This window comes from Wickerhamomyces anomalus, assembly GCF_001661255.1.
Source record: "Wickerhamomyces anomalus NRRL Y-366-8 unplaced genomic scaffold WICANscaffold_8, whole genome shotgun sequence".
NCBI classification, from domain to species: Eukaryota; Fungi; Ascomycota; class Saccharomycetes; order Phaffomycetales; family Wickerhamomycetaceae; genus Hansenula; species Hansenula anomala.
In genome coordinates this window covers 20,047-35,613 of record NW_017567117.1, presented here as the reverse complement: position 1 = coordinate 35,613, position 15,567 = coordinate 20,047, and the positions used below count along the sequence as shown (strand labels likewise).

The 15,567-nt window shown below is 34.0% G+C and overlaps 9 protein-coding genes across 9 annotated transcripts; 5 read left to right on the top strand and 4 right to left on the bottom strand.

The window, feature by feature from the left end:
* Positions 1 to 532: 532 nt before the first annotated feature.
* WICANDRAFT_37026 (uncharacterized protein) lies at positions 533 to 2,281 on the top strand (the record flags this gene model as incomplete). Its single annotated transcript, XM_019182504.1, has 1 exon — positions 533 to 2,281. One exon carries the CDS (start codon positions 533 to 535, stop codon positions 2,279 to 2,281), a length of 1,749 nt encoding a protein of 582 aa, XP_019035940.1.
* Positions 2,282 to 2,703: 422 nt separating this feature from the next.
* On the top strand, positions 2,704 to 4,275 carry ZRT3 (Zn(2+) transporter ZRT3; the record flags this gene model as incomplete). The annotated part of the gene is made up of 1 exon (XM_019183950.1): positions 2,704 to 4,275. One exon carries the CDS (start codon positions 2,704 to 2,706, stop codon positions 4,273 to 4,275), a length of 1,572 nt encoding a protein of 523 aa, XP_019035939.1.
* Positions 4,276 to 4,435: 160 nt separating this feature from the next.
* WICANDRAFT_81566 (uncharacterized protein) lies at positions 4,436 to 4,771 on the top strand (the record flags this gene model as incomplete). Its single annotated transcript, XM_019185257.1, has 1 exon — positions 4,436 to 4,771. One exon carries the CDS (start codon positions 4,436 to 4,438, stop codon positions 4,769 to 4,771), a length of 336 nt encoding a protein of 111 aa, XP_019035938.1.
* A 134-nt stretch (positions 4,772 to 4,905) lies between these two features.
* On the bottom strand, positions 4,906 to 5,733 carry WICANDRAFT_36961 (uncharacterized protein; the record flags this gene model as incomplete). The annotated part of the gene is made up of 1 exon (XM_019182496.1): positions 4,906 to 5,733. One exon carries the CDS (start codon positions 5,731 to 5,733, stop codon positions 4,906 to 4,908), a length of 828 nt encoding a protein of 275 aa, XP_019035937.1.
* A 642-nt stretch (positions 5,734 to 6,375) lies between these two features.
* Positions 6,376 to 6,774, top strand: MRPL38 (mitochondrial 54S ribosomal protein uL14m; the record flags this gene model as incomplete). The annotated part of the gene is made up of 1 exon (XM_019185256.1): positions 6,376 to 6,774. The coding sequence occupies one exon, from the start codon at positions 6,376 to 6,378 to the stop codon at positions 6,772 to 6,774; it is 399 nt and encodes a 132-aa protein (XP_019035936.1).
* A 147-nt stretch (positions 6,775 to 6,921) lies between these two features.
* Positions 6,922 to 7,596, bottom strand: WICANDRAFT_81563 (uncharacterized protein; the record flags this gene model as incomplete). Its single annotated transcript, XM_019185255.1, has 1 exon — positions 6,922 to 7,596. One exon carries the CDS (start codon positions 7,594 to 7,596, stop codon positions 6,922 to 6,924), a length of 675 nt encoding a protein of 224 aa, XP_019035935.1.
* Positions 7,597 to 7,864: 268 nt separating this feature from the next.
* On the bottom strand, positions 7,865 to 11,858 carry WICANDRAFT_65609 (uncharacterized protein; the record flags this gene model as incomplete). The annotated part of the gene is made up of 4 exons (XM_019183949.1): positions 7,865 to 7,975; positions 8,033 to 8,278; positions 8,333 to 8,626; positions 9,738 to 11,858. 4 exons carry the CDS (start codon positions 11,856 to 11,858, stop codon positions 7,865 to 7,867), a joined length of 2,772 nt encoding a protein of 923 aa, XP_019035934.1.
* A 631-nt stretch (positions 11,859 to 12,489) lies between these two features.
* TPK3 (cAMP-dependent protein kinase catalytic subunit TPK3) lies at positions 12,490 to 13,653 on the top strand (the record flags this gene model as incomplete). Its single annotated transcript, XM_019182479.1, has 1 exon — positions 12,490 to 13,653. The coding sequence occupies one exon, from the start codon at positions 12,490 to 12,492 to the stop codon at positions 13,651 to 13,653; it is 1,164 nt and encodes a 387-aa protein (XP_019035933.1).
* A 328-nt stretch (positions 13,654 to 13,981) lies between these two features.
* On the bottom strand, positions 13,982 to 15,100 carry KKQ8 (putative serine/threonine protein kinase KKQ8; the record flags this gene model as incomplete). Its single annotated transcript, XM_019182473.1, has 1 exon — positions 13,982 to 15,100. One exon carries the CDS (start codon positions 15,098 to 15,100, stop codon positions 13,982 to 13,984), a length of 1,119 nt encoding a protein of 372 aa, XP_019035932.1.
* Between the last annotated feature and the right edge of the window lie 467 nt (positions 15,101 to 15,567).

The window sequence follows — 15,567 nt, the reverse complement described above, 5'->3', positions numbered from 1 at the left end:
GACACTTTAGATAAGGTGATCTTCATGAAGTAGACGTCAACTTTTCTTCGATACACAAAGTAGCAGTTAAACCAATATCTACCTACAGAACACCAGTGCCAGCTCTATTAATGTACTGACTACATCTCTCCAAAGTCTAGCCGTCGATTTGGTCCCTAGATCTTGTTGTACTAGTATAGTACTAATTGGATGTAATTTGGATTATAACTAAAATTGGATGAACAAACTAAACCAGCAACAAAACACAGAATCCCACAATCAGTAAACCGTTAATTCAGCTGAATTGGAGCCTACAAAATTCTTTAAAAACTCTCCATTTCGTTGCTGAATTAGGGCTTTGATCCAGTTCCAGACCGATCTCAGACGTTAAATCCGTTGATAGGCAAATTGGCAAAAAAAAAACATCATCAACAAAACCAACAGCAACATAACTTGTTCTTTTATATTGTATCCAACTGCCAATACCTTTGCTTGAATCCTATCCAATCTCATATCGTATTCATAAGGGGTCCATTGTGTTCTGTGTACCGGGATGAGGAAAGACACCACCACAACAGAGACTTCAACCTTGCTTAGAGACAACGACGCCATCATTGAAAACGCTGCTGTTGATGTTTTTGAAAGTGTTATAACAGATCAAGATGACCCAGATGATAATGAAGATATACGTTGGCTGAGAGAAGAGAGACTACATCATCAAAATAAGCTATGGTATGAAAAACCAACGGTTTTCCTTTTATCTCTAGCTCTGTTGCTATATTTCACTTCAATGGGTATTCAAATCAGTGCAAAGATTATGCTGTTGATGAAACAAATATGTCGTAAAGTTGCTGAAGATCATCCTGATTTATCGGAAGAATATATCAATAATAATTGTCGTGGTCCTTTAGTACAAGGTGAATTATCCTTTCTGACATCCATTGTCACATTTTTTACTGGGGCGTTTTCATGTCTAATGAGTGGTAAAATGGGTGAATTAAGTGATCGTTTTGGTAGGAAACCAATTTTGGCAATTGTTGCATTAACAACTTTATTGGGGAGATGCTTTACAGCTTATTTATTAATGGATGGTCGTACATATCATAGAGGATTGTTCATTTTGAGTAGTGTGGTGGAAGAAATGACAGGTGGGAATACGGTTGTTGTTTCCGTTTCAAGCTCTTATATTACTGATATTGTGGAACCTCATGAAAGAATTGTTTCCTTGGGTTTCATGATTGGGACTTTATATGGTGGATTAGCTATCGGTCCTCTCTTAGGGAATATTGTCATTAAATATATTGGGCATGGGAATGATATTTATGCACTTTATGCTGGTTTAGTCTTGTGTGCATTATTTGCTCTTATACTCGTATTCGTCATTAAGGAATCGAGACCAATGAAGTTGAGAAGAAAATCTCAATCTACACATCTCAGAAGAAAAGCAAGTTTCACATCTTCAATTCATTCAAGTCAATCAACTTCAATGTATAATCAATTCCAATTATGGAGAATCGTTGACATATTTTCACCATTAAAAAAATTATGGATAGCAAAACATCCTGAACAAGGTTTTAAACCAAGAATTAATGTTTTGATAATGATTTTTAGTGATTGTGTATTAAGCTTGGCAAGTGCAGCTTATACCAGTACATTAGTCCTATATACAACTTATTACTTCAACTGGGGAACTGATAATATTGGTTATTACGTTTCAATGGTTGGGTTTTCAAAATCCTTTTGTCTTTATGCTGTTTCTCCAGTCTTGTTACATTTTTTAAAGAAATTTTTAACAATCAAGAAAAAAAGTATTGATTCTGTGGATTTAGCTGTTATATTTATTGGATTGATTTTTGATTCTTTAGGTCCATTAACCGTTATATTTGCCATTCAGAGCTCTCAGGTTTACTTATCAGCAATCTTCGCATCCTTGGGTGCGCTAGCAGGACCAACTATTCAAAGTTCAATAGTTAAATATGTTTCAGAAACTCAAACTGGTGAAGTGTTTGGTGCCATTGCTTTGATTAAGAATTTTATATTGTGTCTTGGTCCTCCTATCTTCCTGCAAATTTATTCAAAATCTGTGGCAACTTTTCCAACTTTGGTGTTTTGGATAACCGTTTTCATGTTTATAATTTCTATTGCTTTGAGCACCTTTTTGAGGTCACATAAAGAGAGTGAAGATGGGTCCATTGTGACTACCATAGTGGATGCAGATGAAGAAGAAGCTGCAATGTTGATCAATCAGAGTGATAATGGTCTATTCAAAGCACCAAGTGTTGGAAATTCATCAAGAAAGTGATTTCAAACAATCATTACTTGCGTATTCATTTTTCTACCTTTTTTTCATTTATTATATATTGGCTTACGGTTTCAATCACAGCAGGTTTGGTTTTTATTTTATTGGGATTCTTTATCAACTATTTAATATACAGTATTTATTTTGTTTTTTTCTCCATTCATCTCGACGTTGCTGCAGTTGAAGATACAGGTGATGTACATCCGAACACCACCCCTCTACATACGCTGATGCGATTAATTTTGTAACCTTCCAAGTTATTTGGCAGCTTTACCTAACAATTCCAGATCAACGTTTCAATTTTTGTGGACTAAATAATTCATTTATAAAGGAATGCATGGCTAAACAGTGTTTCTATTGTTTACAACTCAGACTCAGGAATACTCTCCATAATTAGAAAAAACAGCAAGAGAAGTTTATCAATCATGATTTCCACATTTGATGATTTCATTCACAATCTATTCACAAACCATCAAGGCTGGTTCTTAACAGCGTTGAGTTCTTTGATGTGTATATTTGGTGCATCTATCATATATTCGGATCTTTTGGTTAAATGGGTGAATCCAAATTCAAGTTTTGATATCAAGAGTAATGAAAGATTCTTGATTTGTGGGTTTAGTTTGAGTAGTGGTTCATTATTATTCACATCTTTTTTCAAGCTATTACCAAAAGGTTTAGAGTATTTCAATAAGGCAGCATCTGGTGATAATGATGATGATGGTAATAGTGATTCACATGGGGACTTATTAAAGCCAAGTTTGAGTTTATTGGTTTATTTTCTCATTGGTATTATTGCCTGTGAGTTATTGAACTATGGTATTCATTATTTCACAAGTGAAAGTATAGTTCATTGTAACCATGGGGGTGATTCAGATGAAGAACATGATCATTCTCATTCACATGGATCACATTCTCATTCACATTCATCATCAAGTGAAGAATTAGAAAACAAACTAGATCATAGTCATAGTCACAATCATCATACGCATAATCATAGTCATCAGTATGATGAAGAATCTCTACTTTCAAATGATGAGCCACATTATGGATCAAGTGGAGAAACAAACCCATTAGTTGTTCAACAAACTACGGTTATACAACCCAACCACGATCATTCTCAAGATCAAGATGCTACAGGACCGGTTATTGCAACAAGGAAGTCATTTTTCGATATAGCATTAAACAAAATAACACATCGTGGATCAGCTCAATGTATTGGCATTGATGATGAAGATTGTGAAGGAGATCCAAACTGTATTAATGAAGAATTAACAACAAATGTTGCAAATGATTTACATAATTTGAATTTCTATAGAGGTTTAGCAATCTCAAAATCCAAGAATTCATTAGTTGCATATACAACAAGCTCACCACATCATAATGTCATTGATGGAGCTTTGGAACATGGGGACTTAGTGCCAATTCATCCTTCAAATATTAGGTTAACGAATGAGCCAAATTTGGATTTACATCAACAACATAAAGATGATCATCATCATCAAATCAATACCCCAATTTCTAAATTATTATCAATTGGTTTACAAACTTGTTTAGCATTAACTTTACACAAATTTCCTGAAGGGTTTATTACTTATGCAACATCAGCAGCAGATCCTAAATTGGGAGTTTCAATTTTCCTTTCATTAGCCATTCATAATATTGTGGAAGGGTTCTCAATGACATTACCATTATATTTAGCATTTAACTCAAGATTAAAAGCCTTTGGTATGACTTTCATATTAGGTGGGTTGAGTCAACCTATCGGAGCCTTATTGGCATATTACTTATTGGCAGGACGTGAGATAGATCAAAAGGAATCTTTTTATATTTTTGGAATTTTGATGTGTATCACATCAGGTTTCCTATCAGTTGTTAGTTTGCAATTGTTTGCGAGCTCCATTAGCTTTGGAGGAAGTGCCAACAGAGTCATTAGATGGTGTATCGTGGGGATATTCATCATTCAATTGTCAAATGTGTTTACAGATTACAATAATTAGATTAGCTTTCATATTATAAGATGGTTATGTAGGCCCTGATCTGGTTTCGCGAATGTATTTTCCGATACACGTTAAAGTGGCGGATGTTTTTTGAAAATAAACAAAAAACGCGTTCAGAACCCATCAACAAAACACAATCTGAATCCATATTGCATCCATAATGAGTGATCATAGTACGCCTAGAATCGATGGTTCCATGTTGGAACAATACACAAACCGTACAGTCCGAGTCATAGGGAAAGTTGAGGACATCCAAGGATCAAATTTGAAGTTATATACACCAAGTGATAATCAAAAAGATTTAACAATAACTGTTAGTACAACTCCTGATTTGAATTTTGAAAAAGGTTATTGGTACGAAATAATTGGTAGGGTTATGGATAATTTGTCATTGAGAGCTATTGATATACAAAATTTCGGAGAAAATATAAATGAAAAAGCTGTTGCAGGATTAGTTAAATACTCTCAAAAAGCTTCAGTAATTTTTTATGAATGAACAGCTACATGGTTGCATTGATGAAAAAAAACAAAATGTAAGATGTAAATTCAAAGAAGGAGGAAATAAAAAAACCACAAGATAGTGTTAAATAAAAACTAACCTTATTATGATCTTGAAATGTAGTAAAAATTCTATTTCTTTGAAGAAGAAGCATCAGATCCTGACGAGAATGAAGACAATGAAGCTGGTGTGATTTTAGAGCTTGGATTATACCAACCAGCGACAGAAGGGTCTGGGGCAGGGCTTGCGTAATTCACAGCTGAACTCATGGTGTAAGACCAGTCTTGAGTCTTTGTAGACAAGACTTGAGCAGAATGTTTCAAGGTAGAAAAATATGAAACTGACGAAGTTTGATATCTTCTTGACCAAGTTGAAGCAGTAATAGTGGAACCTGGTTGAGTTTGCATTGGAGCATATCTTGTCAACCCAGTTTGAGAAGTATAAAACAACTGATGAGATTTTGATAAATCAGAAGGAGCTAAAGTTGAAGTTTGATCACCAGCATTAACTGAAGTTTGACCAGCTGGAGGTGCTACTTCATCACCACCACTTGGTTTCTTAGAACCAGTCATACCCTGTAGTGTGAATCTTTGAGAATAATGAATAGTGTAACCATTCTTTGTTGTGGCATAAACTTGGACATAATAAGAACCATCAGCACCAACATTTGAAGGGATTGATAAAGTGTAGGAATTACCTTTAACATCAGAAGCTGTAATTTTTTTAATAGTTTGTAACCCATTAATATCAGTATTTGGACCTGTACAGATGGTGAAACTATATTCTTCAATATCACTTAGTTTTGGAGTAGCATTTGATTCTTCCCAGGAGATTTCAACTTGAGCATTACCACCACTAACAGTGTATGAAGAACCTTTTGTAGGTTTTGAAATGGAAACATCACCAACGACAGATGCCACCAACAAAAACAAGAGTGTAAATATCTTTGTAAATCTCATAGCGTATAAATTTCAACAGACAGTCTATATTGTATGGGAAAATAATAATGAATTGTAATGGAAAATGGTGTTTTTCAAAGTTGTTTTGGAATTGATGAAAGTTGTGTCAAATATATGTCCCGTTGAGTTTTAGCGAGACAGTTTTAAGGTACCGAGAATATGACAGTATGTGAGAACAAATTGTAACGCAAGCGATCAGAGAGTGGATTAATTCTCTTGTTTTGCTTTGCTTGTTTAATAAATTAAATGGATTTTAGCAACTGTGAAGCGTTTGTTTGTACTCAAATAAAATTCCCTAGTGTTTTGCAAATGGTTTTCAAAATGGAAATATCTTTTCCCGGAAAGTGAAATTACTTGTTTTTTTTTTTTTTTTCATTTTATTTTTGGAATTTTGTTCGCGCCGAAACGAAAAAAAAAAGTGAAAATAAAAAAAAAAAAAAAAAATACAAAATTCAAGTTCAAAATCAGGGCGTTTCTGAACAAATTCAAACAAGTCGGGATATTTATAGTCAGCTGATTTGTCAGCTGATCTTTGTCAGGGTAAATTTTCAATTGATTTTTTCCAAAGACGCTATATAACATTTAGTGTGAATGTTGAGAAATATCTTGAGTAAAGTGATTGAAGTACATCTATCCAAAGAAATGCTTTACTTGAAATCTATGGTCAAGATCATTGACAACTCAGGAGGTCTAATGGCTGAATGTATCAAAGTCTTGCGTAAATCTCCAATGAACTACGCTTCAGTCGGTGACAAAGTGGTTGTCGTTGTTCAAAAGGCAAGACCTGTAAACTCACAAATCACTGGTGCTTCTGCTTCAAATAGAGTTAAAAAGGGTGACATTGTCCATGCCGTTGTGGTAAGAACTAAGCAAAATGTCCAAAGACCAGATGGATCTGTTATGAAATTTGATGACAATGCTTGTGTCTTGTTGAATAAAAATGGTGAACCTTTAGGAACAAGAATTTCATCTGTTGTTTCAAGACAATTAAAAGATAAAAACTACAATAAAATTGTTTCATTAGCACCAAAGGCTGTTTGAATGATCTGGGTTTTTTCGTTCATTCCCGTTGTTTTGTTTATTTGGTTTAAAAGTTTTGTGTTCGTTTAGTGTATTTTTTTTTCACATAGGTTTCATCATGTATATATTTAATGGAATAAGGAGGGTTTAATATTGAATCTGTAGATTTTATGTGAATGATTCAACCAAGCCGTGCAACTTATCAATCAATAGCTCACTCTTATTTTTAATGTCATCACTAGTGTTCATTAATAATCTTTCATTATCATCTTTCCCGTATGTCAGCACATCAAATGTTGAATTCACAATGTTCTTGAGCTTTAAAATGTTTTCGCTATTGTAATCTTTTTCAACCATTCTGGAGATTTTATCATTAATCTCAATTTCAACTTCATCTATATCTGAGCCACCTCCATTGAAACTTAGATCTGGAGAAGACGGTATGTCATATGGATCTGTTGTTCCTATGCTAGGTTTTCCCAAATCGTAATCATCTGTAGGAGTTGGTAAATATTGGTTTTTTGGTTTTGAGTCATAATGTATTGTCGTAGGAATAGTCTTTGGTATGCTTATATTTTTCAAGTTCTCCTCAACATCTTGATTCACAAGTTGTAATTCTGCGAATTTTTCATTGATCTCGGTACTTAAGCTCTCGCTGTGATTAATAAGTTGATTTATTCTATTGATGGACTGAAAAATATTAGCAGTATTGGATTCTATGGCAATCTCTTCAGAGTAAATGTTTTGGAAGTTTGATTTTTTTGATACGTCATATTTTGAATAATTTGAGTTGAAAGATTCAAATTCCTCAGCTGAATGGTTTGGATTCACTTGTCTTGACATAGTCTCGAAACCCTCTATCTTAAAACTCCTCAAAAGGTTGATTAGAATCAATGGAAATCACGTTGTTTGGAATGTTAGTCGATGGTTATGTACGTACTTTTTTTGAAAATAGGCTGCTGTACAAAAATCAACGTGTAAATAAAATCTGTATGTAAAAAATCATTGAACTTTTCAAAATCTAGGTACAAGAATAAATATATTCAATGAGTTTTAGTTGAATAAATAAATAAATATTGAGCAAAAATGAAAACCTGTCAGTCTGTTTCTTTCATTTCTTCGGGCTCATTAACTCCTCTAAATGGCTTTCAACATCAGTACTTTGCGTTGAATTACCAATACCATTAATCCTATTCTCATCTAATTCCCCTTCAACTTCTTTCTATTGATATCTGGTTAGTCTCAATGCTCAACTTTGCAAAAATATTGCATAACTTACCTGTTTGGAGTCCTTTAGTTTGATTCTTGTTGATGCAATCTTCAGTTCATTTCCTAAATCATTCAAGAAGTCATCATCAATGTTATAATTTTGTTTCAACTTTTCTAGTGGTGTTGAATGTAAATCTTCAATTATCCCACATAGAACACTTGGATGAACTGTTTTCTTTGTTTCGTTGTCTTTGGAACCTTTCTCTAGCTCGGCCTCTCTTTTAGATTTATTTCTTAAAGTGGTTAATGCTGGATTCTTAATCATGTCAGTTAGTATAATCATCCTTGGTAGTGAATGTTATCCACTTACGTTTTGATCCAACTTCAATGGGATTTCTTCTATCTTAACTTGTCCAATCCGATCAACATTTTTGTTTACACCGGGATCTCTATGAAATCTTCCCACATTTGATTCTTGACTTGGTTTACATGTGCCTTCTGCAAGTTTGTTATCCTCAATAGATCTAGCAGGTGGTTGTAAATGTATCTTATTTGGTGAATTGACATTCCTTTGTGTGCTTGTTGCTTTAGTTATATTTGAAGAAGGTAACTTCCTTGCTTGCTTGGATACTTTACCTCCCATTATCCTTGACCAAGTTAGAGTCTGAGATTTGATGTGGGTATATGACCTCCTTTTATTATAAATATACTTGAATTACTATAAGTTTGTTGATTATGTTCAGATCGTTTTGATTTGTCGATATTTTCCCCCATAAAAATTGAATATACTAATACTGGCACGGTGTTTGTTGGCAGTCTCTGAATCCACTGGAAATAATTCACTAAATTAATTATAAACAATGAACTCTAAAGCAGCTTGAAAATTACAAAAAATATTATTTTGAGCGGAGTTTTATTCAAATTTAGTATTTTTGTAGGATTTTAATCATATTTGGATTTTTCAATTTTTCTCTAATATGGAATATTAAAATTTAAAAATATTAGATCAACATAGTATTTAGTTTCAAAATATTTGGAAATTTATAATTTATAATATTAAATTCCAACATAGCGAGAAGCCTACAATCCAAGCGGTTCGTGCGTAATTGCATTCCTCATCCAAGTTCATCAAATTATACATCAACTAAAAAAAAAAAAAAAAAATTAAATGATTTTATAATTTTAAATAAATGTTCATTAACGCCGATAATATACAAGCGAGTGAGGTGGAATATAATGAACAAAACAGGTAGCAATATTACTGTATAGAAAGAGTATTGGTTGTAATTTCAAATTATCAAAATATAAGCTATCATGGATTATTAGCTATGTCGACCCGTTAAGATATTTTTCAATTAATGACAGAACGTTTAACTATAAACCCATTACAAGCCCTCATATCATAGGGTTAGCTTAATATGAACATTAAGGAAGTATAGAACAACGAAGCCCGATCAGCAGCAACCTTAATGTAATTCACAAGCTTATCACAATACCAAAATATAAATTCAAGCAGTTAATATTTCGATGTTACCTAGTTTCTCAATAACATTATTGATGATCTATATTATAAATACGCACTTAAATAGGCGACAGCTTGCTGTCACACAAGCTGCACAATACAATTCAAAATTATCTAAATGACGCATTAAAATCGTTATTCATTAAAATGTATAAACCCACTGCAATTAATAATATTGGCAGCATAAATTTTGAAAATTAAAGTCCTTGAGTATTTACCATGAATGTTTAAAAATTCATGCTTTTCGGCACACTTTGTACTTTTTGTAATCATTCATGACTTTGATGATGGCCTGACTTGTTTCTGAAAGTTTCATTTGTACATAAGAATCAGTAGTTAGCGCTTCTTCATATAAATCCATATTGGCTGATGAGCGAAAGGCGATCTTGAGATGACGTTCATCATGTTCCAATCTTTCTGATAAATATTGTGTTAATTTTTTTTTCAAGCTGTGGGTGGCTGTTAGGAAAACATCAAGCTGGTCTTTATAACCATCATATTCTTCTTTGTTTTGAGGATTGATAATTGTTGGCTCTTTTGGGATTTCAATATCTCTCAAATATTGGTGAACAGCTAATTTTTCAAAATTTAAGATTTGAGAATCGTCAACAGTTTTTTGTCTTTTGAATTGTTCACCGTTATTAGTATCATCTGTATACTCTTTTAACCCTTTCTTCATATCATTCATATCAAAGTTACCATTGGTTTGAGTTAATGGTGTAGTTTTGCTCAATTCATCCAGATCAAGTGATGAATTTTTTGGATTCGGTTTTTGCTTTTTGACATTTTCATTAACAGTACTTGATGAGCCAATTCTTATCTTCTCAAATGTCAATTCATCAATCTCTATAATATCATCATCTTCATCACTTTCAGGTTGATCATCAACCCATTTTTTATCATCATTAGAGTCAATAACAAATTCAACATGGTTTGATTCTTCTAATGTGGTTCTTGATGGACGTCCAGATGTGTTTGAGAATTTTTGGCTTGATGATGCAACACTGGATGGTGATTTTGAATTGTATAAAGCGGGAATTCCACGTCTTCCTTTTTTATTCAAGGTTCTCTTTTGTGTCCTTATATTTTGAGGTGTTGATTTATTCAAATCATTTTTAAAATTTGACATATCAAACTTTAGGCCTGGAGCTGGTGAGTTTACAAAATCTGACTTAGCATTTGGATCAACAGGTGGTCCCTCAGCAGTTGGATGAAGTGGTCTATTGTTTGATGGAGGAGTTTTTGGCCGTCTTGGAACCCCAATGTTATTTGCATTAGGAGGAACTGGTATGTTATTATTGGAACTTGAACTAGGAGGTGATGGCCCTTTATTCAAATTTGAAGTTGAAGAGGCAGCTGGCTGGTTTGTTGAGTCATTTGATGGTGGTTGTTGGGTAGGTGGATTCTTGAAATTTGTCCGTTGTTTTTGCCATGATTTTGGTAAGGGATCAGTTGAAACAGAGGGCATTGATGTTGAGCCATGTGTGAAAGAATAACTGTTTGAAGACTGAGCTTGATATGGGTATTGTGGTGAATGCCTATAATTGTTCGAGGGTGGAACTTGATGAGGTGGAACAGAAGATTGCCTTTGATACCCTGGTTCAACATAGGTGCCATCTGAAGGATTATAATTGGAGCTGGCATTAGGGGGTTGCCTGAACCTTACATTTTTGTTTGTGGTATATGGACCTTCACCAGAGTTGTTGAAAGAATAGTTGTATTGTGATGATGGGTTTGAATGTGCACCTGTGGCCGGATTGGTAGTAGAAGGTGGTGGTTGTGTGGTCTCATTCACATTCGCCCTATGGAAATGTGAGCCAAATCTCCCATTATTAGGAGCTCTTTGGTTTTGATGCTGCTGTTGTTGTCTAGTATTGGTGCCGAAATAACTTTTGGTATTGGAAAATGAATCATGTTTAGTTTGATTTCTTTTATAAAGAAAATCAAAGTCATCCTCTTCTTGATAATAGAATTGCCTGTTTCTCGCGCCATAATTATAGGAACCTGAACTATTTGGACGTGTATCAGAGTTATTTGACGGCTTGAAGTGAGTTTGTCTAGTCCTTGCACCACCGCTAAAGTGTGAAGTGAAGGATGGATAACCATTGTAGTATGCAGCTCCTGGGGGTGGAGGTCCTTGCCTATGAGATGAAGAGACTCTTGTCAAAGACACCAAAGTCTTGTCATATTCTTGCTTCTTTACTGGATCTGATAAAACGTCATAAGCGTCAACTAGTTTTTTAAATTTATCCACACTATCTGGAGCTTTACTCTTATCAGGATGATGTTTCAATGCCAGTTTTCTATATGCCTTCTTGATTTCTTCTATTGAGGCCGACTGGCCAACTCCCAAGCAAACGTAGTGGTTCGACATACTCAAAATTAGAGGTGATACGCCATAAATTGAAAGTCAATTGAGCTTTCTCTAATGTCTTATTTTTGAGGCCCTTTCAATGTTGGTTTTTGAGGAGACAAATACTGAAGCAATGGACAATGGAAAGTGAATCTTGAGCAGCCAGAAAAAGGAATTGAGAGCAGCGAATGCCTATGACACGACCAGCAGCTTCCCTGAACTCGTTGCGGTTGCCTATGTTTTGTCTTGTTGGTGATTGTTTTGGTGTTTTGAATCAGCTTTAAATTTCCAAATCCAAAAAAAAAAACAACAGGCTTTTCGCGAAAAAACAAGATTACGTAAAAATTGAATTCGAGATTCGAAAAATGCTGAAACTCAGCCAGAAATTTAAGAGGCCGACAGTAATCTTGGATTGCAGAATCCAGGTACACTAGGCCTTTATTTTATGCTTATTTGAAAGGTGCAAACTAATCAATTGAAAGCCACTGGACACTGGTACTCTATCAAAGCCTTCCTAACAACTGCACCAAATTGATTACCCCATAGGAATTTGAACGAAATGTACAACTCGTTCACTGATGATAAAAACAACACCGAGAAGCAACAACAACAAGAACAGACCAATTCTGCTCCCACTCATATCAAAATGCCAATGGCTGCTCCATTAAGCTTGGTTCCTGAAGTTAGTGGACCACAAGATAGCCCAGGTGCTGGTACTTTAGGAAATAACAACATTAATACCCACCAGAACAATTCCAGCAATCATATATACCAAGCTCAATTCTTACAGAATGATTCACGTCAAGGGTCCACAGCTAGTCTCAACTCAAAACTCCCAAGTAAATCACCAATATCAAAAGGTAAATATAGCTTAAATGACTTTCAAGTCATGAGGTCCTTGGGAACTGGATCTTTTGGAAGGGTCCACTTAGCAAGATCTGTTCATAATGGTCGATTTTATGCAATGAAGGTTTTGAAAAAAGATCGTGTTGTGAAAATGAAACAAGTTGAACATACAAATGATGAAAGAAGAATGCTTGCAATTGTGGAACATCCTTTTATAATAAGGATGTGGGGCACATTTCAAGATTCTCGTTCCGTTTTCATGATTATGGATTATATAGAAGGTGGTGAATTATTTACACTTTTAAGAAAATCTCAAAGATTTCCAAATCCTGTTGCAAAATTTTATGCTGCTGAAGTTTGTTTAGCATTGGAATATTTGCATAGTCATAACATAATTTATCGTGATTTAAAACCTGAAAATATATTGCTGGACAAGAATGGTCATATTAAATTGACAGATTTTGGGTTTTCAAAAGAAGTTAAAGATGTTACATATACTCTTTGTGGTACGCCTGATTACATTGCTCCAGAAGTTGTTGCCACTAAGCCTTATAACAAATCTGTTGATTGGTGGTCTTTTGGTATTTTAATCTTTGAAATGCTGTCAGGTTATACACCTTTTTATGATTCTTCACCAATGAAAACTTATGAAAACATTTTAAGTGGTCAAATAAAATATCCAGATTATTTCCATAAAGATGTTTTAAATTTATTGCAAAATTTAATTACAAAAAATTTATCTGAAAGATTGGGTAATTTACAGAATGGAACGGAAGATGTTAAGAATCATCCTTGGTTTTCTGAAGTTGTATGGGAAAGATTATTATCAAGAGACATTGAAACACCTTATGAGCCACCAGTAACAGCAAACACAGGTGATACAAGTCAATATGATAGATACCCAGAAGAAGACATTGATTATGGTGCTACTGGGCCAGATCCTTATGAACTTTTATTCAGGGATTTTTGAATAGTTGAAGTACTGTTTGTTTTGTGTTTTTTTTTAATGATTGTGCCTTTGAATTGTTTTTATCATGGTTCTTTATTCAGCTTAATGATTTGCTACGTTTGTTTTGATTTTTTTTCAATGTTTTAATCCTTGCACCTTCCTTTACTATGGCCCAGGTTTGAAAAGGTGTTTATTTCAATAGATCCCATTACTTTACTTGGGGTTTTAAGTTTTTCTTTTCATTTTCCTCAATTAGATTAATTCATGATTTGATGTACACTACACATCGAAAAAAAAAACACATATGATGTTTGTAGGAGTAATTGAAACATATTATTCATTAAAACTTTTAAAAGTGATACTCAGACTGTACAGCTTCACACAAAACAGTATGTTGTAACCATGAAGATTTCAAAACTTCTTGAGATGTTAATCTTGTTTTAGGGTTTGGGTCCAACATTCCATAAAGTACACCTTTTCTCGATTTGTAATATGCACCAGACTTGATGGTTTCGATTGGTTCAAAAGTACCTGCTTTACCATCACGAGGTCTTGAAGCAAGGTATTTCTCATATAACCCATCATCATCATCTTTGGCAATTTCCCATACATAACCACCAGTACTCATTGTTAAATAAACAACACCTGCACTCCAAACATCAACATATCTTGGATCATATTCTTTAACGGCAAACTCTTCGGGAGCAACATAAGGTTCAGATCCACAAGCTCCAGAACTGAAATGACATTCTTTTTCCCAAGCTGTTCTGAAAACAGCACTTGTACCAAAGTCTGAAATTTTGGCAACTCCACTTGTAGTTAATAAGATATTTTCAGGTTTTAAATCACAATGTGCAACACCTTTTGAATGCATATAGGATAAACCTCTCATGATTTGTTTCATGAAACAATCAGCTTCCAAATAATGTAAACCTTCTCCATTTGTGGCCAAAATCAATGAATACAAATCACCAGCTGAACAATATTCCATGATTTCTGAATATGCACCAGATGAATTCTTCATCAAATCGATTGTTTTCACTATATTCATATGATTTAATGCATTTGAAATAACAAATTCTGAAGTTAATCTTGTGCTGAAATGATTTGAATCTTCTTTATCCTTCTTTTTCAACTCTTTAACAGCATAATAAATTTCCTTCTTAGTTGCAGAATCAGTTTTGGAAACCAATTTAACTAAACCGTATGCACCTTTACCAATTATACCTTGAGGTTTACCATATTTATCAGTTAATTTGTAATTTTTAGTTGAAATTGAAGGGTCTTCATCATTGTTGATTTGTTCAACTAACCTATTGATGAGCCTTAGCTGTGGATCACCAATCGCTGCACTTGTTGGCTTCTCATCTGCGTCTTGATCATCTTCTTCTTCAGATTCATCTTCGGAATTCGAACCTCCATCTTCGCTATTTTCTTCTGAATCATCTTCAAGTTTACTTGATTGCATACTCAATCTTCTTTGGAAATCCATTCTATTTTGCTCGGGCAAAAGACTAAATGCAACATCATTTTTAATTGAGGTTGAACTTTTTTTCAAAAAACCTGATAAAATACCAGTAGAACTTGGAATTTTTTCTAAAACTTTTCTAGGCTTTAAAATATGTTCATGAAATCCATTTTCATAAATCTTCAAAGTACCAACTGTTGTACTCGGTATATTTGAAAATGATGAAGGAGTTCTAACTCTTGATTGTGATCTTGATCTATTTGAACGTGGAGCAACCGGCTCATTCTCACGACCTCTTGAATTTGAGACAGGTAAATAAACATCAGAAGGTTTAGATATTATGGGTATGTTGTTGTTATTCTTATTACCACTTTCACCAATTGAATTTTCAGAATCCTCTTCAGCAAATGCAGGTAAAACTGGTTTTTTTGACCTTAGGAGAGGTGTTTTTAAAGCACTTGAAGTAG